Raw genomic sequence first — 22,951 nt, forward strand, 5'->3', positions numbered from 1 at the left:
TGTGACTATGTTCTGGGTGGATCTTCGGCTGGACTTGGTAGGAACATCCATCTGCAAGTGATTGTCTTTTTGATTTTGATAGTCCAAGATTCTCCACTAGAAGTATGTGATGAATTTGATTGTAATTCTTGCTAAACATTACATCAATAAAATGCATTTTTTAAAGAACAAAATCCTATTTTAAGATGGGGTGGCAGCGTAGCCTAGTGGTAAGAGCATTGGACTAGTAACCAGAAGGTTGCGAGTTCAAACCCCCGAGCTGACAAGGTACAAATCTGTCGTTCAGTTAACCCACTGTTCCTAGGCCGTCATTGAAAATAAGAATGTGTTCTTAACTGACTTGCCTGGTTAAATAAAGGTAAAAAAAAATAGATTTAAATAATGACTTTGCCATATTGAATACTATGCCTGGTTAAATAAAGGTAAAAATAAGAAGGTAAGGAAATAAATTCATACTCGTTTAAGCTTTTCAAATAGATTTGTCTGTAAAAACCCTCTTTGTTTTTGTGTTTGTTTTGTGTTACAATTTTTAAGAAGGATGTATAGATTTTTGTAACACATTTGAATTTGTATCCTTCAAAATGTATGGAATTTCAACAAAATTATAATAATAAAAAATACTGAGGTACCGTAAGTCACTTCGGTATGGAAGTCTTTCCACAGAGTTTCTAAACCCAGAAGCGCAACATCGCGAGACTTCCGGGAACGCTTGAGAAACAGATGAGCCCAAGGTTTGGGGTTTGAGAAGTCAATGAGAGAAGTGAACATTTTGTATTTTCTCGAAATCTAAAGGCACTACCTAACTTCGAGCCAATGTCTTACGTAGCTGAACTTATTACTCCAACCTCATGAGAGTGACAAACTGATACGTTTTCATTTTCGTCAATAAAGAACTTTATATACAAGGTTATATCAAAAAAGGTTGCTAGATTGAATCCCCGAGCTGACAAGGTAAAAATCGGTCGTTCTGTCCCTGAAAAAGCTAGTTGACCCACTGTTCCTAGGCTGTCATTGTAAATACGAATTTGTTTTTAACTGACTTGCGCAGTTAAAGGTTAAATACATAAATAAATGATTACATGCCTTTGATTTGACGGCTTGTACATGCGCAGTACGGCGCGGAAGACCCGAGGACGTTTTCTATGCATGATCTTAGCTAACCAATTTCGCCATGACCACGCCTATATGTGTGATCGGGAATTTCAGTTTTAGCTGAAACAGGCGTCTCGAAATAGCTATGCATATTCATAGCATGACGAGTCTAGTTTATGCCGCATTCAAACACAACTGGGAACTGGAAAATACGAGGTCAAATCATGATGTCAGTGATCTTTCGGTCGGAGTTCTATAAAGCGGCCCGAGTGATATATCAGTGATATAGAATCTAAACAGTGTGATGAACCCATCAAAGTTGAAGAGATGAGAGTCTATCAAACATCTAAAGAACAATAAATCACCAGGTATTGATGGAATTACATCAGAATTTTACAAATTATTTTCTGAACAAGTAGCTCCCTTCCTATTTGAAGTATTTTTGTTTTAGCGAGTATTAAAAACAATGTTCTCCCTCCTACAATGAGTCAGGGGTTAATAACACTGATACCTAAGCCTAAAAAAGAAGTGCTGCTCATCGATAACTGGCATCCAATTTGTCTTCTTAATAATGATTTTAAGATATTATCCTTACTACTTGCAAAAATAATTTTAAAAGTCCTGGATGCAATCATTGATGAAACACAGTCTGGCTTCATGAGGAACAGACATATTTCTAACAATGTCAGACTAGTATTAGTCATACTTGACTACTCGACCAAATAACTTCATATTATTTTTTGATTTTTATAAAGCATTTGACACAGTAGAGCATCAGTTTCTCTTCCACTCCCTTGAGAGATTTGGCTTTGGGGATTTGGGGACTCTCTATGCAAATGGTAACAGCTCTATCAAATTGAAATATGGCACCTCACCTAGATTTGAGTTAAAGAGAGGAATTAGGCAAGGTTGTCCTATCTCTCCGTACCTGTTTTTATTAATCACACAACTTCTTGCTAATTACCATAGCTGGTAAATAAATTATTATAAGCCAGCTGCCTGATGATACTACACTTTTTCTGAAAGATGCTAACCAAATTCCCATATCAAATTCCCATATCGATCAATGTGATACAATCCTTTTCCAAAGTGTCTGGTCTATCTTAACATTAATAAATGTGAACTCATAGCTGTCAAAGATTGTGTGACACCTTCATATTAAGGTATTTCAGTAAAAGAAGAACTTACATATTTAGGCATAACCATTACAAAGGATCATAAGTCTAGAGGCTTACTACATTTTAACCCTCTTATTAAAAAAAACCAGAAGAAGCTACATCAATGGCTACCGAGGGACTTATCTTTAATAACCAAGGTCAAAGGTATCTCTAGACTAACATATGGTGCTCTATCTTTATATCTTGACAGTAAAATAAGCAAGGAGAAAGACCAGATGCTTTTCAACTTTCTTTAGAGAAAGGAAAACTGTTGTAATGAACACTTATGAGAATGGTGAACTGAATTTTCTGGACTTTACTACTTTAAATAATACTTTTAAGATCAATTGGATAAAACAATTCCTAAGAAGACCCACTTATATCTGGAATTTTATTCCTCATCATGTCTCTACTTTTGGTGGCCTTAACTTCATGTTGTTTTGCAATTATAATATTGACAAAGTTCCAGTGAAACTTTCTGCTTTTCATCAGCAGATTTTCTTGTCATGGTCCTTAATTTACAATGGATTAATTGATAATATCTGTTGGAAAAAGTTTGGATGTTGCCACACACATACCTACTTGTTAACAAAATGAAGGAAGTTTCCTTTAAAATTATTCATAAATATTATCCTGCCAACCACTATATGAAGAAGGTTAAGGAAAACATCATCTCAAATTCCAACTTTTGTAATGACCACCCAGAAACAGTGTTGCATCTTTTTTGGGCATTATATGCATGTAAGAACTGTGGCAAGACATCACTAGGTTTATAATTGAACACATGTATGAAGATTTTACACTATTGTGGAGAGATGTACTGTTTGGATTCTTTACATATGATAGAAATAAGCTGAAACATTTTTATGTAGTTCATTTCATTATTCTTTTGGCCAAATTTCATATACACAAATGTAAATTTACAAACAGAAAACCACATTTTCGTACCATACAAAAATAAATTGAACTGTATTTTAAGACGGTTAAATGCTCTACTAACAAAAAAGCTGTTAGAATTTTAAGTATATGTGTGTCCCTTAAGGTCCTTGTGTAATTGTAATGTGATATTGTACCCCCCTAGCTCGATTGTCCATCGTTTGTAATCTATGTATGCTTGTGTTCCCTCGTGCTTTATGTATTGATTTGTTGTTAATAAATAATAATAAAATAAAAGAAAGCGGCCCGAGTTCGAATTCAGAGTTAGATGACCGTTTCCCAGTCGGAGCTATCCCCCCCCCCCCCCCCCAGGTTGCCAGTTCTTTGAACGCACGGAAGTCAGAGATTTTCGAGTTCCCAGTTGTTTTGAATGCGGCAGTAACATATCTCTCCATTTAATACAGACATTTGACGTCAAATACAGTCATCGAATATTAAAAATATGATTACAATAATCACATGTATTCACCAATGCAAAGAAAATAGGCCGCTAGACAGCCCACCGTGCCGCTTTATGGACACCGACTCAATCGTTAGGGCGGAGAGACCTGTATCTTGTCAGTATATCCAGAATCTTTGATTTGACTCACGGTGACGTTCCGAATTTTGTTGTCTCGTGACCTACTAAATACTAGATAAAGTCATAAACCCCTAAAATTGTTATTTTAAATTTTAACCTTAGCCACAATGATAACCATAACCTTAAATTAAGACCAAAATCACATGTTTGTTGTCATACATTTTAACGAAAAATTCATTACGCCAATTCTGTTGCAAAACATTTATTTAATGGTTGCAAACGGAACGAAACGGGGGAGGGACCTACCTTGATTTGTCCAATAGAAACTCTCGTTTTGAAACCGTTTGGCTAATAATTACACCCCTGCTGTCTACACAGCCATTGAATGTGCATGAGACAGAATGGACAAAACATGTTTATTGGCGGAGGATGTTTCTTTTCTGCACGAGTTTTTTATTATTGCCATTCGCTGTCTTGTTGGCTTGAAATTTAGCTTTCTGGTTTAGTTACCCTGAAAAAGATTCACTGAACGCAGGTGTGTGTTGTTTACATCTTACTTTGACTTTTTAAAATACTGTTGCAAGTGCTTGACAACAATGTCTAGAGGTGATACACGTAGCTAGATAACCAGCTCGTACTACATTTAGCTACAGTACACATTATGGTACTAGCTACAGTAACATTAACGTTAGACTGGAGAATGTGTCTAGACAGTGCTAGCTACTTACTGCTGTAGGTCAGCTAGGATAGGTTGTTTAGCTAGCTAGCGTTAGCCAACTGACGTTACCTAGTGAGTGCAATACATTTATGCCACATAGCAGCAGATCGAATGGCCTTAGCCAACTACTAAAGACTGCATCACTAGTGTGATGGCATGGAATAGTTATCAGTGCTAGCTAGCTATCTGCTCTCTCACAAGGTGTCCTGCATTTTTCCTGACGGCTGTCAGGAAGCTACAGTCAACTAGATTTGTATAAAAGCGGTATCTATGAAAGTGAAACATTTTATATAATTGGTAGGACACAGTTTTGTGAATAATTTGATTTAGGATTTGCCATTACTGTATCTCCCAGGTTGTGATCTCCAGTATTGTTGCCCATCATGGCAGGAGGCATCACAGAGACCGGGGAGCTCTACTCCCCTTATGTGAGTATCACTATTAGACCCTGCAGTGTTATGCTCATTCTCCTGTTTCATGTCAGGTATTGGTGTGCATTATTTTTTTATTTTACAGTCATTCCATATACGAATTTATAAATAAGAACAACAACTTCCAGACACACACTAAAATGACTACATCTCATCTGCCCAGACCCGCATGCTCACACCCCCATCCCTAGTGCCTGTATTATTGTTTGCCATAGTGCTTGTATTATTGTTTGCCACTTGGCCTGAAATTGTATCAATTTGTTTTATTTTCTGTCGCCCATGCTATTTAAAAAAAAGTGTTAATGATTGGTGTATTGATTTGATTTCCAAGTCTTCAGATAAAGTTTTTTGAAGATGAGTGTAAAACTAATAATGACTCAATAATCCATGCTTTCTGGGAATTATATAGTCTGGAAGTTGTTGGCGGAGCTAGAAAGTTGACTGTTATAGGTATTACAATGTAAATGTACTTTTAATCCTTCTGTCTGCATATTTCAAGACATGACATAGGGGGGTGTAGTGAGAGACCCAATGGGCTGGACAATTCTCTTCTCATCACTCAAGACATGACTCTGCCATTGTGCTGTAGGATTTGTGAATTTAGTCTCGTGTTGTGTATAATATATTCTATATATTAGTTTCTACTGGATTAAGTGTAAATGTCAGTTAACTGTAATGTCATTAGATATGCTCCAACTTTCCCTCCATCTTGTTTCAACATAACATATCAACATATCTTTTTATAGAGGTTGACAAATGAATAATGGATAGCAAATGCTGAAAAATTATGTAGGCTAAATTAGTTCAAGTTACCTGCATGAGTCCAAAGTCTACACAATATGTGACAAAATCATTTAAAATAGTGATGTGCACCTACTCTCGTATATATTACATTTTTATCTCTAAAAATGTTCATGAATTCTGCCGCTTGAACAATCTGACTTTCAGATCATGCCTTTATCCGCCTCTGCTTTGACCTTTGTAAAAGCATCCCTTGATCAAAGAGCTGGAAATTCAACACCTCCATGCTATCAAATGAAGCATTCCATACATTGGTCACTACATGGACAGACAACTACACACAATTATAATCACAGCCGCATATATTCTCCCCCAAGCAGACACATTGACGGCCCTGAACGGACTTTATTTGACTCTATGTAAACTGGAAACCACATCCCGAGGCTGCATTCATTGTAGCTGGGGATTTTAACAAGGCTAATCTGAAAACAAGACTCCCTAAATTCTATCAGCATATTGATTGTGTTACCAGGGCTTGTAAAACCCTGGATCATTGTTATTCTAACTTCCTAAACGCATATAAGGCCGTCCCCCACCCCCCTTTTGGAAAAGCTGACCACGACTCCATTTTGTTGCTCCCAGCCTATAGACAGAGACTAAAACAGGAAGCTCCCGCACTCAGGTCTGTTCAACACTGGTTCGACCAATCTAATTCCACGTTTCAAGATTGCTTCTATCACATGGATTGGGATATGTTCCACATTGCGTCAAACAACAACATTGACGAATACGCTGATTCGGTTAGCGAGTTTATTAGCAAGTGCATAGGCGACGTCGTAACCACCACAACTATTAAAACTTTCCCAAACCAGAAACCGTGGATTGATGGCAGCATTCGTGCGAAACTGAAAGCGCGAACCACTGCTTTTAACCAGGGCAAGGTGACCGGAAACATGACCGAATACAAACAGTGTAGCTATTTATAGTATAGAGATATAGTATATACAGACAGTGGAGTCTCAATTCAACGGCTCAGACACAAGAGGTATGTGGCAGGGTCTACAGTCAATCACGGATTACAAAAGGAAAACCAGCCCTGTCACAGACCATGATGTCTTGCTCACAGACAGACTAAACAACTTCTTTGCTCGCTTTGAGGACAATACAGAGGACACGGCCCGCTTCCAAAACCTGTGGACTCTCCTTCACTGCAGCCGACGTGAGTAAAACATGTAAACGTGTTAACCATTGCAAGGCTGCAGGCCCAGACGGCATCCCCAGCCGCGTCCTCAGAGCATGTGCAGACCAGCTGGCTGGTGTGTTTACGGACATATTCAATCAATCCTTATCCCAGTCTGCTGTTCCCACATGCTTCAAGAAGGCCACCATTGTTCCTGTTCCCAAGAAAGCTAAGGTAACTGAGCTAAACGACCACCCCGTAGCACTCACTTCCGTCATCATGAAGTTCTTTGAGAGACTAGTCAAGGACCATGTCACCCTGGGTCTCGACCCCGCCCTGTGCAACTGGGTACTCAACTTCCTGACGGGCCGTCCCCCAGGTGGTGAGGGTAGGTAACAACATCTCCACCCCGCTGATCCCCAACACTGGGGCCCCACACGGGTGCGTTCTGAGCCCTCTCCTGTGTACTCCCTGTTCACCCACGACTGCGTGGCCATGCACACCTCCAACTCAATCATAAAGTTTGCAGACGACACTACAGTGGTAGGCTTGATTACCAACAACTATGAGACGGCCTACAGAGAGGAGGTGAGGGGCCTCGGAGTGTTGTGTCAGGAAAATAACCTCACACTCAACGTCAGATGATCATGGACTTCAGGAAACAGCAGAGGGAGCACCCCCCTATCCACATCGACGGGACAGTAGTGGAGAGGGTAGTAAGTCTTAAGTTCCTCGGCGTACACATTAAGGACAAACTGAATTGGTCCACCCACACAGACAGCATGGTGTGAAGGCGCAGCAGCGCCTCTTCAACCTCAACCTCAGGAGGCTGAAGAAATTTGTCTTGTCACCAAAAGCACTCACAAAACTTTTAACTCCAGCCACTTTAATAATGGAAAAATGATGTAAAAATGTATCACAAGCCACTTTAAACAATGCCACTTAATATAATGTTTACATACCCTACATTACTCATCTCATATGTACAGTGCCGCGACCACTGCGCGGTCGCGGCCGGTTACGACAGAGCCTGGACGCGAACCCAGGGTCTCTGGTGGCACAGCTGGTGCTGCAGTACAGCGCCCTTAACCACTGCGCCACCCGGGAGGCCTTGAGACAGGTACTCTTTTGATAACATTCACAGTCTTTTTGATATTATAGATCAAGTAAACGCACGAAAGACCCCTGTTCTGCTGGCTTCACTGGATGCTGAGAAAGCATCCAGTTGGCTCCCGAGTGGTGCAGTGGTCCAAGGCACTGCAACTCAGTGCTAGAAGCATCACTACAGACCCTGGTTAGATTCCAGGCTGTATCATCAAATCAAATGTATTTATATAGCCCTTCATACATCAGCTGATATCTCAAAGTGCTGTACAGAAACCCAGCCTAAAACCCCAAACAGCAAGCAATGCAGGTATAGAAGCACGGTGGCTAGGAAAAACTCCCTAGAAAGCCCAAAACCTAAGAAGAAACCTAGAGAGGAACCAGGCTATGTGGGGTGGCCAGTACTCTTCTGGCTGTGCCGGGTGGAGATTATAACAGAACATGGCCAAGATGTTCAAATGTTCATAAATAACCAGCATGGTCCAATAATAATAAGGCAGAACAGTTGAAACTGGAGCAGCAGCACGGCCAGGTGGACTGGGGACAGCAAGGAGTCATCATGTCAGGTAGTCCTGAGGCATGGTCCTAGGGCTCAGGTCCTCTGAGAGAGAAAGAGAGAATTAGAGAGAGCACACTTAAATTCACACAGGGCACCGAATAGGACAGGAGAAGTACTCCAGATACAACAAACGGACCCTAGCCCCCCGACACATAAACTACTGCACCATAGGGTGGTTCACAATTGGTCCAGAGTTGTTAGGGTTTGGCCGGGGTAGGCCATCATTGTAAATTAGAATTTGTTCTTAACTGACTTGCCTAGTTAAAGAAAAGGTCAAATAAAATAAAAATAAACATTCGACAGGATGAAGTGAAGCTTTCTGTTCTCAGTCTTAGAAAAGTTGAATATGGGCCCAAACTTTATCAAATGGATGGTGGTGTCTACTAATGGTCTAAACTCTGAGAGATTTTCTTTGGGATGGGGCACAAGACAAGGATGCTCGCTGTCTCCTCTCTCTAAGTGGATGATGTCTTACACTACATATCCAACCCCGAGAAATTCATCCCTTCCATTTGAGACACAATTTCTCAGTACATCAAGTTTTCAGGATATAAGATCAATTTGAATAAATCCATTGTTTGCCCTCTCAATCTTACCGGCTCTATGGAGACACTCTGCCCGTTCCAATGGAAGACACAGGCTTTCAATACCTTGGAATCTTTGTAACACCAGATCTGAATTGCCTTTTCAACTACTTCTCCTGGATCGAATCAAGAATCACCTCCGAACCTGGATCTCCATCCCAATTAGCTTAGTCAGAAGAATCAATGTTATCCATATCAACATCCTCCCTAGATTGAACTATTTATCTCCCTCACCAACTTTAAACATCTGGTATCTGAGCAGCTAACCGATCGCTGCAGCTGTACATAGTCCATCTGTAAATAGCCCACACAATTTACCTACCTCATCCCCATACTGTTTTTATTTATCTACTTTTCTGCTCTTTTGCACACCAGTATATCTTCTTGCACATGACCATATGATCATTTATCACTCCAGTGTTAATATGCTAAATTGTAATTATTCGCCTACCTCCTCATGCCTTTTGCACACAATGTATATAGACTCTCTTTTTTTTCTACTGTGTTATTGACTTGTTTATCGTTTACTCCATGTGTAACTCTATTGTCTGTTCACACTGCTATGCTTTATCTTGGCCAGGTCGCAGTTGTAAATGAGAACTTGTTCTCAACTAGCCTACCTGGTTAAATAAAGGTGAAATAAATAAATAATTTATTTTAGATGCTTCCATGCTATCTCCCAGTTTCATTTTTCAAAGGTTTTTAAGAAACACTTTTTTTTGTTAATTAAAATAATATAAAATTGATCAGAAATGCAGTGTAGATATTGTTGTAAATTACTATGGCTGATTACTATTACTAATTATTACCAATGATTAATTACTAATGGATGACTTTTAATGGAATATCTACATAGGCGTACTGAGGCCCATTTATCAGCAACCATCATTCCTGTGTTCCAATGGCACGTTGTTAGCTAATCCAAGTTTATAATTTTAAAAGGCTAGTTGATCATTAGAAAACCCTTTTACAATTATGTTAGCGCAGCTGAAAACTGTTGTCCTGATTTAAAGAAGCAATAAAACTGGTCTTCTTTAGACTAGTTGAGTATCTGGAGTATCAGCATTTGTGGGTTTGATTACAGGCTCAAAATGGCTCTAACCAGAATATAAAGAGTAGGGTAAGGCCCCGGTGCACAACTGAGCAAGAGGACTACTACATTTGTCTAGTTTGAGAAACGGACACATCACAAGTCCTCAACTGGCAGCTTCATTAAATGGTACCAACAAAATAGCAGTCTCAACGTCAATAGTGAAGAGGCATTTCCGGGATGCTGGCCTTCTAGGCAGAAAAAAAAACAAGGACATTTCTAAGTGACCCAAAACATTTGAACGGTAGTGTATATGGGGCAATAAAAAAAACTTAATCAAGTTCTCCACTCTATCAAAACCTGAATCTAAGGGTGGTCATGCCCTTCCCTGCCTTTAAATCAAATTGGATTTGTCACATGTGCCGAATACAGCAGGTGTAGTAAACCTTACAGTGAAATGCTTACTTATAAGCCCTTAACCAACAATGCACTTTTAAGAAAAATACCCCCCCCCCCCCCATAAAAAATAATAATTAAAAGTAACAAATAATCAAAGAGCAGCAGTAAAATAGCGAGGCTATATACAGGGGGTACTGGTACACAGTCAATGTGCGGGGGCACCGGTTAGTCGAGGTAATTGAGATATGTACATGTAGGTAGAGTTATTAAAGTGACTATGCATAGAAAATAACAGAGTAGGAGCAGTGTAAAGGGTGGGGGGGCAGTGAAAATAGTCTGTGTAGCCATTTGAGTAGATATGCAGGAGTCTTATGGCTGTTTAGAAGTATTTTGGACCTAGACATGGCACTCCGGTACCACTTGCCGTGCGGTAGCAGAGAAAACAGACTATGACTAGGGTGGCTGGAGTCTTTGACAATTTCCTTCCTCTGACACCGCCTGGTATAGAGGTCCTGGATGGCAGGAAGCTTGCCCCATTGATGTACTGGGCCGTAAGCACTACCCTCTGTAGTGCCTTGCAGTTGGAGGCCGAGCAGTTGCTATACCAGGCAGTGATGCAACTTGTCATGATGCTCTCAATGGTGCAGCTGTAGAACTTTTTGAGGATCTGAGGACCATTCCAAATATTTTTCACTCTCCTGAGGGTAGTGGTTTTGTCGTGCCCTCTTCATGACTGTCTTGGTGTGCTTGGACCATGTTAGTTTGTTGGTGATTATGGATGCAAGGAACTTGAAGCTCTCAACCTGCTCCACTACAGCCCCTTTGATGAGAATGTTGGTGTGCTCGGTCCTCCTTTTCCTGTAGTCCACAATCATCTCCTTTGTGTTGATCACGTTGAGGGAGAGGTTGTTGTCCTTACGTTACACTGGCAGGTCTCTGACCTCCCTAAAGGCTGTCTCATCGTTGTCGGTAATCAGGCCTACCACTGTTGTGTCATCAGCAAACTTAATGATGGTTTTGGAGTCGTGCATGTCCGTGCAGTCATGACTGAACAGGGAGTACAGGAGGGGACTGAGCATGCACCCCTGAGGGGCCCCTGTGTTGAGGATCAGCATGGCGGATGTGTTGTTACCTAATATTACCACCTGGGGGCGGCCCGTCAGGAAGTCCAGGATCCAGTTGCAGAGGGTGGTGTTTAGTCCCAGGGTCCTTAGCTTAGAGATGAGCTTTGAGGGCACTATGGTTTTGAATGCTGAAGTCAATGAATAGCATTCTCACATAAGTGTTCCTTTTTGTCCAGGTGTGAAAGGGCAGTGTGGAGTGCAATAGAGATTGCATCATCTGTTGGGGAGGTATGCAAATTGGAGTGGGTCTAGGGTTTCTGGGATAATGGTGATGATGTGAGCCATGACCAGCCTTTCAAAGCACTTCATGGCTACAGACCTGAGGTGCTACGGGTTGGTAGTCATTTAGGCAGGTTACTTTGGTGTTCTTGGGCACAGGGACGATGATGGTCTGCTTGAAACATGTTGGTATTACGGTCTCAGACAGGGAGAGATTGAAAATGTCAGTGAAGACACTTGCTAGTTGGTCAGCGCATGCTCAGAGTACACGTCCTTGTAATCCGTATGGCCCTGCGGCCTTGTGAATGTTGACCTGTTTAAAGGTCTTACTTACAACGGCTGTGAAGAGAGTGATCACACAGTCGTCTGGAACAGCTGAAGCTCTCATGCATGTTTCAGTGTTCCTTGCCTCGAAGTGAGCATAGAAGTAATTTATCTCATCTGGTAGGTTTATGTCACTGGGCAGCTCGGCTGTGCTTCCCTTTTTAGTCTAATAGTTTGCAAGCCCTGCCACGTCTGATGAGCGTTGGAGCCGGTGTAGTCCGATTCGATCTTAGTCCTGTATTGATGCTTTGCCTGTTTGATGGTTCGTCGGAGGACATTGTGTGATTTCTTATAAGCTTCCAGGTTAGAGTCCCACTCCTTGAAAGCAGAAGCTCTACCCTTAGCTCAGTGCGGATGTTGACTGGCTTCTGATTGGGGTATGTACGTACAGTCACTGTGGGGACGATGTTATCGATGCATTTATTGATGAAGCCAGTGACTGATGTGGTGTACTCCTCAATGTCATCTGAAGAATCCCGGAACATACTCCAGTCTGTGCTAGTTAAACAGTCCTGTAGTTTAGCATCTACTTCATCGAATCACTTTTTTATAGACTGAGCCACTGGTGCTTCCTTCTTGTAAGCAGGAATCAGGAGGATAGAATTGTGGTCATATTTGCCAAATGAAGGGCAAGGGAGAGCTTTGTTCGCGTATCTGTGTGTGGATTAAAGGTTGTCTAGAGTAGTTTTTTCCCTCTCTGGTTGCACATTTAACATGCTGGTAGAAATGAGGTAAAATGGATTTAAGTTTACCTGCATTAAAGTCCCCGGCCACTAGGAGCGCCACCTCTGGATCAGCGTTTTCCTGTTTGCTTATGGGGGTACACAGCTCATTGAGTGCTGTCTTCGTGCCAGCATCAGTCTGTGGTGGTATGTAGACAGCTGCAACAAAATACAGATAGTGTGGTCTACAGCTTATCATGAGATACTCTACCTCAGGAAATCAAAACCGAGAGACTTCCTTAGATATCCTGCACCAGCTTTTGTTTACAAATATACATAGACCGCCACCCCTTGTCTTACCAGAGGCTTCTGTTCTATCCTGCCGATACAGTGTATAACCCACCAGCTGTATGTTATTCATATCATCCTTCGTCCACGACTAGGTGAAACACAAGATATTTGTTTTTAAAGTCCCGTTGATAGGACATACAGTGCCTTGCGAAAATATTCGGCCCCCTTGAACTTTGTGACCTTTTGCCACATTTCAGGCTTCAAACATAAAGATATAAAACCATATTTATTTGTGAAGAATCAACAAGTGGGACACAATCATGAAGTGGAACGACATTTATTGGATATTTCAAACTTTTTTAACAAATCAAAAACTGAAAAATTGGGCGTGCAAAATTATTCAGCCCCTTTACTTTCAGTGCAGCAAACTCTCTCCAGAAGTTCAGTGAGGATCTCTGAATGATCCAATGTTGACCTAAATGACTAATGATGATAAATACAATCCACCTGTGTGTAATCAAGTCTCCGTATAAATGCACCTGCACTGTGATAGTCTCAGAGGTCCGTTAAAAGCGCAGAGAGCATCATGAAGAACAAGGAACACACCAGGCAGGTCCGAGATACTGTTGTGAAGAAGTTTAAAGCCGGATTTGGATACAAAAGGATTTCCAAAGCTTTAAACATCCCAAGGAGCACTGTGCAAGCGATAATATTGAAATGGAAGGAGTATCAGACCACTGCAAATCTACCAAGACCTGGCCGTCCCTCTAAACTTTCAGCTCATACAAGGAGAAGACTGATCAGACATGCAGCCAAGAGGCCCATGATCACTCTGGATGAACTGCAGAGATCTACAGCTGAGGTGGGAGACTCTGTCCATAGGACAACAATCAGTCGTATATTGCACAAATCTGGCCTTTATGGAAGAGTGTCAAGAAGAAAGCCAATTTCTTAAAGATATCAATAAAAAGTGTCGTTTAAAGTTTGCCACAAGCCACCTGGGAGACACACAAAACATGTGGAAGAAGGTGCTCTGGTCAGAGGAAACCAAAATTGAACTTTTTGGCAACAATGCAAAACGTTATGTTTGGTGTAAAAGCAACACAGCTCATCATCCTGAACACACCATCCCCACTGTCAAACATGGTGGTGGCAGCATCATGGTTTGGGCCTGCTTTTCTTCAGCAGGGACAGGGAAGATGGTTAAAATTGATGGGAAGATGGATGGAGCCAAATACAGGACCATTCTGGAAGAAAACCTGATGGAGTCTGCAAAAGACCTGAGACTGGGACGGAGATTTGTCTTCCAACAAGACAATGATCCAAAACATAAAGCAAAATCTACAATGGAATGGTTAAAAAATAAACATATCCAGGTGTTAGAATGGCCAAGTCAAAGTCCAGACCTGATTCCAATTGAGAATCTGTGGAAAGAACTGAAAACTGCTGTTCACAAATGCTCTCCATCCAACCTCACTGAGCTCGAGCTGTTTTGCAAGGAGGAATGGGAAAAAATTTCAGTCTCTCGATGTGCAAAACTGATAGACATACCCCAAGCGACTTACAGCTGTAATCGCAGCAAAAGGTGGCGCTACAAAGTATTAACTTAAGGGGGCTGAATAATTTTGCACGCCCAATTTTTCAGTTTTTGATTTGTTTTTTAGTTTTTTAAATATGCAATAAATGTCGTTCCACTTCATGATTGTGTCCCACTTGTTGTTGATTCTTCACAAAAAAATACAGTTTTATATCTTTGTTTGAAGCCTGAAATGTGGCAAAAGGTCGCAAAGTTCAAGGGGGCCGAATACTTTCGCAAGGCACTGTATGTGCTTTTAGTTTGTCCAAGTAATTATCCAGCAATTGTATGTTGGCCAATAGCAGGCAGATTAGCCACTCTTTGGCAGATCCTCAAAAGGCACCCCGATCTCCTTCCGCGATACCTCTTCTGTCTCTTTCTCCTTCAAATGACGGGGATGAGGGCCTGTTCGGGTATCTGGAGTAAATCCCTCTCGTCCGACTCATTAAAGAAAAATTATTCATCCAATTCATGGTGAGTAATCACTGTTCTGATGTCCAGAAGCTCTTTTTGGTCATATGAGACAGTAGCAGCAACATTATGTACAATTGTACTACTGGTCTGCCCAAATCGGCAACATGTTAACATGGATCACAAACAGACAAGACTCAATGTGAATTCAGATAGAGGCCCAATCCTGTGTTCAATTACCTCAACTCAATTATATTCATTAATGACTTTAGTGAAGTGGGGAACATACCTAAAACCTTTGATTTACAACACCCTACTAGCATGGAAGGACTGCAAGAAATACCTTGGCATTTCCTCCCAGATATGCTCTCACTGGCCTATAGGAAACAACCCAGTCTCGCCAAAGCCCAGAGTGATGCCAACTTTCATCTTTGGCATACTCTCAGGATCAGGACCTATTCAGACCTGTTTCATCAGAACGCAACTACACTGAAATCCTTTCAAGAGCTCTGCAGGGAATTCGATGTGCACATTTTTTGTTCTTGATATCTTCAAATTAGACACGTAATTTCCTCATTCACTTCCAAGGAGAGGTTTAGAGCTGATCTCAATTAAGTTGAGACCCTTCTTGCTACAGCACAATCCATAAAAGGCAAAAACTCCAATATCTATATATTCCTATATGAGAGTGTGGGTTCCTCTTTACTCTTAAAATAATCTGGGAAAAGGACCTTTGTCTGATTATCAGTCATAGTTGAAGTGTACCTATGATAAAAATTACAGGCGTCTCTCATCTTTTTAAGTGGGAGAACTTGCACAATTGGTGGCTGTCTAAATACTTTTTTGCCCCACTGTATATGCATGTATTTTGGAGTTGTAGAGAGATCTGGTCATCTATACATACTACTGTATGTACAGTTTGATATGACCCCATGTCTCTATCTTCTTAATGTTCAGCAGGACTTTGTTCTTCATCCAGACTGAGAGAATTGGTTTAAGACTCACATACTTTGCTATAACATGTATTCTCCTGCTGGGGGCTTCTAATTCTTCCCCTGCATTTTAAAACGTGGATTGACCAGATTGTTGACTTTCTTCCTCTTGAAAAGCTCACTTACGACCTCCGCAAGAGACATCCCAGGTTTGATAGACTCTGTCTCCCACTACTCAAACTGGACAGAGTGAATGGGGTGATTTAAGGAAGTGTGTGTGTGTATACAGGAAGTGTAAGTTGCTCTAAAGCTAATTCTTTAATTGTTTTCTCTGCTAAAGCTGGAAATGTCTACACGATTACTGATAGTGCTGCTGCAATTTGTTTGTTTGATATTTTATTCTATAATTTGTCTGCCACATCTGTGAATATGGAATCTGTTTTGTTTGTTGATTTGAAAAACAATAACTTAATATCTTTAAGTTATACAATAGTGATGTAGAGCAGAAATGTTGTGGGGAGCACGTGCGGTGGTTACTCATCTAGTCAGGAAACTGAAAAGAGGAAGAAGGAATGCTTAGGCACTGAAAAAGGCTACCACTGATGGACTTTGATGACCTAAACCATAAATTCTGTTTAGCATTGCGTTATTGTGAGGCCTGTCTAGGTATGTCACAAGTTTCTGCAGGGACTGATATCAGCATGGCTGTGTCTGCTTCAGCTGTTTTAAGGCTAGTTGTCTTGTGGTTAAAGTGCCCTTTCTAGATGAAATATTAACTGACTGAAGGAATGGATAGGGATAAGGGCTTTTTAGTGATCTGACTTTCTGTTCACTGGTCTACCTATATGTCACGGTGTCAGCCCTATGTCTACTGCTAGATGGGACTGTAATAGTCCACAGCTGAGGACAGTGTTTAAATAAGATCAAGATAATGTATTCAGTTGACCAGTGCGTTGCAACTTGGCAATGTGAGGTCAACATGTTTTTCTTTACACCGGTGCTAAACTGTCACATGATTTCCAGGGTTCAAATTTCACTCTCTTGACCAGAGTGGGGTGTTACGTTAAGTGAAGGGAGGATAATGTCCAGTAAACAGGAGCGTCCAGACCTACTGGCCTTTTGTGGACCCCCAAGACAACGACACCCTCTAATAGAGCACTCCCTTCGTCTTACTTATTGTTCTGTGTCTTTGCAGGTGGGCTTGGTGTACATGTTTAATCTGATCGTGGGCACGGGGGCACTGACGATGCCCAAGGCCTTTGCCCAAGCAGGTTGGGCGGTCAGCCTGGCGCTCATCTCCTTCCTGGCATTTATGAGGCGAGTTACTCGTAGGCTCACTGCCTTTCCATTCATTTCCACAACTGTTGCCTTACACCCACTTCCCCAGCTCTCACTTTAGTTTAAGCACACCATAGCACAAGATGAATTTACAATATTTAATCCTTATCGTCCACACCTAAGGTCCTCCCAGCCACCTAAGTGGAGAGTTATTGCCCTCCCTATCAAATGGGATGCCACTGATGAGGCGTGTCAGTAATCTAGCAGGGAACAACCAGAGCAGGAGGAGTTGCAGATGAGTTGATGCAGCGTGTCAGTCAGCAGGAGGAAGTTGATGATGCAGGATGTGTTTCATTAGGGTAGTATGTGAGGAAAAAGGGGAGACAGTGGACACACAGAGATGCAGATCAGAGGCCAGTACTTTAGCTTTGTGATGTGGATTTAAACATACACTGAGCCTTTTAACAGTTTAATCTTTTATATCGCTTTGTTTTTATATGATTGAGATCTAGAGATCCTGTTTTATCACCAAGGATAGTGTGCAGTTAGGCAAGGTCACAGACTACAACAAATACAACACAATGATATTATTTGACAGTTGTTGACAATGGGTCATACAATTCTACATTTGTATAAAATTGTTATGCTCAGTATATAATATGTGTAGACTTTTCAGGGCTAGTTTTTGTCATCTGAATATATTTTTCTGAACCCACTTTGTTTCATTTTCATCAGTTACATGACCACTACGTTTGTGATCGAGGCCATGGCAGCGGCCAACGCTCAGCTGTGCTGGAAGAGGAGGGAGCAGGAAGAGGTGAGTTAGCACATATAAATAACCAACAGGTGGAAGTAATGGAGGAAGAGTGATAGTTGACACTCATACATACTGTCTTTTCCAGTGATCCCTACTCATCAAGTGAAGGCCCAGATTTGCTCGTTCACTACCCCTTAAACCGCAACACCTTTATGTGAAGAATAACCTCAAGGTGGTCAATAGACCATTAAAGAATAATATGGGGAATGGAGCGCTTGCCACTCCCACAAATGTGTGATTAAACAAGCCTTGTAGTGTCCTCTACTGACTCACTGGGGGGGCAGTTTAGTTTTTAATCATTGTTACTTTAGTCATTTTAAATAGTAAGGGAAAGTCTTCTCGTGCAGAGATTGATAGAGCTGGTGGAGTTCATTTTCTTTTTTTACAGAAAAGCAGCAAGTCATTTTGGAATACCTAGGATAGGATAAGTAATCCTTCTCACCCCCCCTTTAAGATTTAGATGCACTATTGTAAAGTGACTGTTCTACTGGATGTCATAAGGTGAATGCACCAATTTGTAAGTCGCTCTGGATAAGAGCGTCTGCTAAATGACTTAAATGTAAATGTAAATGTAATTTTGCCTAATGCCGAAAGGTTTCCGCTGGAGGAGTTATGAGCGTAAGGACAATGGGTCTGGCTTTGACAGAGCCCCAAACCCCATGGCCTTGATTCATGGCTCACTTAGTCTTCCTCCAACATTTCCTCCCACATAATGGGAAGAAGGGAGGCACAGAGCGGGAATGTTTACCCTTGAACATTCTTTATTTCTTTCCGCTCGAATGAAACAAATAAAAAAAGTTAAGCTGTTCCTTTAAAGTGATATACCGGCCGACATTTTCTGAGAAAGTCCCATAAAAGTGTATCAGTTTGAATTTGGGGGGGACTGACTCTGCATCTCTCGGATGTGACGTAGAAATAGGATAGATCTGCTCTTTTGACTCAGCCAAGGCCACATCTGTCACTTTGATGTTAGATGCTTTGTTTCTGTTGCTGGCATATTCTGTTCCAGTGACCCACCCACTTCTTAGTCTCTCCCACACCCTGCCCAACCAGCTGTAGCTGCTCTTGTTAATTCAACTGATAATGACATCCCCAATGTCGATTGTAATTGAGCATTAATTAATATACATCTGTAGTGAATTTGGTAGATGACGAGTTATGGGAGGGCGTCAGATAGGCGCTCATATCTATTGTATATGAGGGGGACAGCTCCCTCATCCTCCCCAGCGTATCCCAGCTGTTCCAGACAATTTCCAGATGCTGCTCCCCTCCACGTCACATGTCCAGCAAATAAAACACAGTGTTAATAGGTTGTAAACTGACTGTTGTTGGCACTGAGCAATAGGATTTGTAGATTAGGAGTGAAGTCAGTGTTGGGTGGAGGTAGGCTGGTTATCCTCTTTCCATCACCCTCATCTTCAGGTCCAAGACAGCGACTCCACCTCTGATTATTCGGATGATGATATCCGGGGACGATCAGAGCCAGAGATGAGGCCCATTTTGTCAGGCCGTGAGTATAGTGTTCCTCTCATCCCTCCTGAAGACTAGACACACTGCTAAGTTCGTGTTAAGAATGTGTTGAAAATAAGGTACACTACATGGCCAAAAGTATGTGGACATCTACTCGTCGAACATCTCATTCCAAAATCATGGGCATTAATATGCAGTTGGTCCCCCTTTGCTGCTATAATACCCTCTACACTTTTGGGAAGGCTTTCCATTCAGCCATGAGCATTAGTGAGGTTGGATGTTGGGAGATTAGGCCTGACTCAGTCATTCCAATTCATCTCAAAGGTGTTTGATGGGGTTGAGGTCAGGCTCTGTGCAGGCGAGTCAAGTTCTTCCACACCGATCTCGACAAACAATTTCTGTATGGACCTTGCTTTGTGAATTTGGGGGGCATTGTCCTGCTGAAACAGGATTGGGCCTTCCCCAAACTATTGCCACAAAGTTGGAAGCACAGAATTGTCTAGGATTTTATTATATGCTGTAGCATCAATATTTCCCTTCACTGGAACTAAGGGGCCTAGACTACTGAACCATGAAAAACAGCCCCAGACAATTATTTCTCCTCCACCAAACTTTACAGTTGGCACTATGCATTCGGGCAAGTAGTGTTCTCCTGGCATCCGACCAAACCCAGATTCGTATGTCAGACTGCCAGATGGTGAAGTGTGATTCATCACTCTAGAGAACGCGTTTCCACTGCTGGAGAGTCCAATGTCGGCAAGCTTTACACCACTCCAGCCGACGCTTGGCATTGCTCATGGTGATGTTATGCTTGTGTGCGGCTGCTCGACCATGGAAACCCATTTCATGAAGCTCCCAACTAACAGATATTGTGCTGACGTTGCTTCCAGAAGCTGTTTGGAACTCCGAAGTGAATGTTGCCACCAAGGACAGACTATTTTTACGCACTATGAGCTTCAGCATTCCGCAGTCCCATTCTGTGATCTTGTGTGGCCTACCACTTCGTGGCTGAGCCGTTGTTGCTCCTAGACGTATACCTCTGGCCATGTAGTGTATATATGAAAACATTGAGTCTTGTGGAGGATTCGGAATTCTCTTTTTGTCGTCCCTCCTTTTTGAAGGTCTCAATTCTTAAGCATATGTTGATTGCCATAATCAGATCAATGATACATTGTATGTATCCTCCATATGTCATTGGTTAATGTCAACGTTTTATAGAAGGAATGACATCAGAATGACTCCGATTGGAATGACTCACCACTGCATTCTCATGTCTATGCATTATCACAGAGCGAACAGGAGGAGGACACGTTGATCACTTTGACATTGTGGAGAGGGTAGAGATGGGTCAAATGGCCTCCATGTTCTTCAACAAAGGTAAGAGCCTATCCTCATTCAGTACTTTGAGGGGATATGATGAATCCACACACTGTTATTGAATGAAGTGCTGCTGATGCCGCTATGTGCAGGGCATGGTAAAACCTGTCCTTGTCTAACAGAGTCTTGACAGTTGTGTGGGATAATTTGGGGACAGTTTCTTAACCTTTTAAATGGGAATCATTGTTAGATTCCAAAAGTGAGGCTGTTAGCTCTCTAATGGGGTGTAATTTTATACTGAGTGTACAAAACATTAGGAATACCTTCATAATAGTGAGTTGCACCCCCTTTTGCCCTACAAGGTGTGGAAAGCATTCCACAGGGATGCTGGCCCAGGTTGACTCCAATGCTTCCCACAGTTGTGTCCAGTTGGCTGGTAGTAGATCTCTACTAGTAGCATCGTTCCATCTCATCCCACAGATGCTGAATTGGATTGAGATCTGGTGACTGGGTAGGCCACTGCAGTAAGCTGAATTCACTGTCATGTTCGTGGAACCATTCCTGGACAATCCTTACCTTGTACCATTGGGTATTATCCTGATAATAAAAAAGACATTTGCAGATGGATACACTGCTGCCATGAAAGGATGCACCTTGATTGGCAATAATGTTCAGATATCCTGTGGCATTCAAATGTTCCTCCATTTTTATCAAGGGGCCCCAATGTATGCCATGAAAACACCCCCCACACCATTATACTACCACAACCACCACCAGCCCGCACACAGCATGATGGATGCATGTACTCATGGTTTTCTCTCCATTCCCTTGTCCTCCCATCAGCTAGAACCAGGGTTCATTCAGATCAGGCAATGTTTTTCCAATTTTCCAGTGTCCATTGTTTTTAATCCTTAGCTCACTGCAACCACAGTTTTTTGTTTTTTTGCTGAAAGAAGTGGAACTCTGTAAGGTGTTTGGCTGCCATACCCCATTTGTGTCAAGGTACGACTAGTTGTGCATTCTTTGAGTCTTTGGGCACCAATGTTGTACTGGACTATCAGTTGACTTAACTGTAGCCCGTCTGTTGCGCTGCACAATTTGTCAGCCTCCTTTGTCCTCTTTCATCAATGACCCGTTACTGACCACTGGCCTGCTTTTGGTTGGATGTCGTTTGGGTGGTGGATCATTCTTGATACACACTGGAAACAGTTGAGCGTGAAAAACCCAGCAGTGTTGCAGTTCTTGATGCACACCTGCTGCTCCTGGCACCTACTACCATACCCCATTCAAAGGCACGTAAATATTTTGTCTTGCCCATTCACCCTCTGATGGGCACACATACACAATCCATGTCTCAAGGCTTAAAAATCCTTCTTTAACCTGTCTCCTCCCCTTCATCTACACTGGTTGAAGTGGATTTACAGGTGACATCAATAAGGGATCAGCTTTCACCTGGTCAGTCTATGTTATGGAAACAGCAGGTGTTCCTAATGTTTGGTACTCTCGGTGTATATGGCTAAATGGTTGTATATCCCAGGCCATCACACCGCTGCTGTTTTAGTCTCCCCAGCTGTGTGTGGGGGCCTCCTGCAGGCTGCAGCAGCGGCGGTGAACATGTTAAAGCCTCGGCAGCCTGAGTGATGAGCTAATTGAAAGCAGAATCATGTTCACCTTGAACCAGAAACAGAACACCCTTGCTGATTTACATTACTCACCTACGTCAGAGTTGACACTCCTCGGTGTGCTGGGCCCGCTCACTACCCCCTCCCCACCCTCTCCTCCTCTGCTGGCAGGTCGGCCTGTTTCTCAAGTAGTATTAACCAGGTAGGTGACTCAACAGTCTGCAGCATGCGTACTTGCAGCGCCAATACTTCAACAGAATCGCTTTTGTCATCTCTGATGATAAAAAGGTCAAACCGTTCTGCTCCACTCTGACAATGTCATCTGTGTGCAGATCTCTTCCTGTGTTGTGATCCGGCTCTGGCCACTAGGTGGTGCACTTGGCACACTCTCACACAAAAATGATTCACTGACTCACACAAAGCCAGGCAGGCATGCAACATGCTGTTAGAGAAGCAG

General features: G+C 42.0%; 1 protein-coding gene across 1 annotated transcript in view; it reads left to right on the forward strand.

The window, feature by feature from the left end:
• The first annotated feature begins 4,090 nt into the window (after positions 1 to 4,090).
• The window catches only part of LOC124015474 (transmembrane protein 104-like), a 92,240-nt gene continuing 73,379 nt past the window's right edge, over positions 4,091 to 22,951 (forward strand). Inside the window, exons 1-6 of the mRNA XM_046330677.1 lie at positions 4,091 to 4,240; positions 4,779 to 4,851; positions 17,186 to 17,307; positions 18,004 to 18,085; positions 19,508 to 19,595; positions 20,846 to 20,932. Of these exons, the coding sequence (XP_046186633.1) occupies positions 4,807 to 4,851; positions 17,186 to 17,307; positions 18,004 to 18,085; positions 19,508 to 19,595; positions 20,846 to 20,932 (424 nt within the window). The 5' untranslated portion in view covers positions 4,091 to 4,240; positions 4,779 to 4,806. The remainder of the gene's footprint in view (positions 4,241 to 4,778; positions 4,852 to 17,185; positions 17,308 to 18,003; positions 18,086 to 19,507; positions 19,596 to 20,845; positions 20,933 to 22,951) is intronic.

Source organism: Oncorhynchus gorbuscha, linkage group LG26, assembly GCF_021184085.1.
Source record: "Oncorhynchus gorbuscha isolate QuinsamMale2020 ecotype Even-year linkage group LG26, OgorEven_v1.0, whole genome shotgun sequence".
In the NCBI taxonomy this organism is placed as follows: Eukaryota; Metazoa; Chordata; class Actinopteri; order Salmoniformes; family Salmonidae; genus Oncorhynchus; species Oncorhynchus gorbuscha.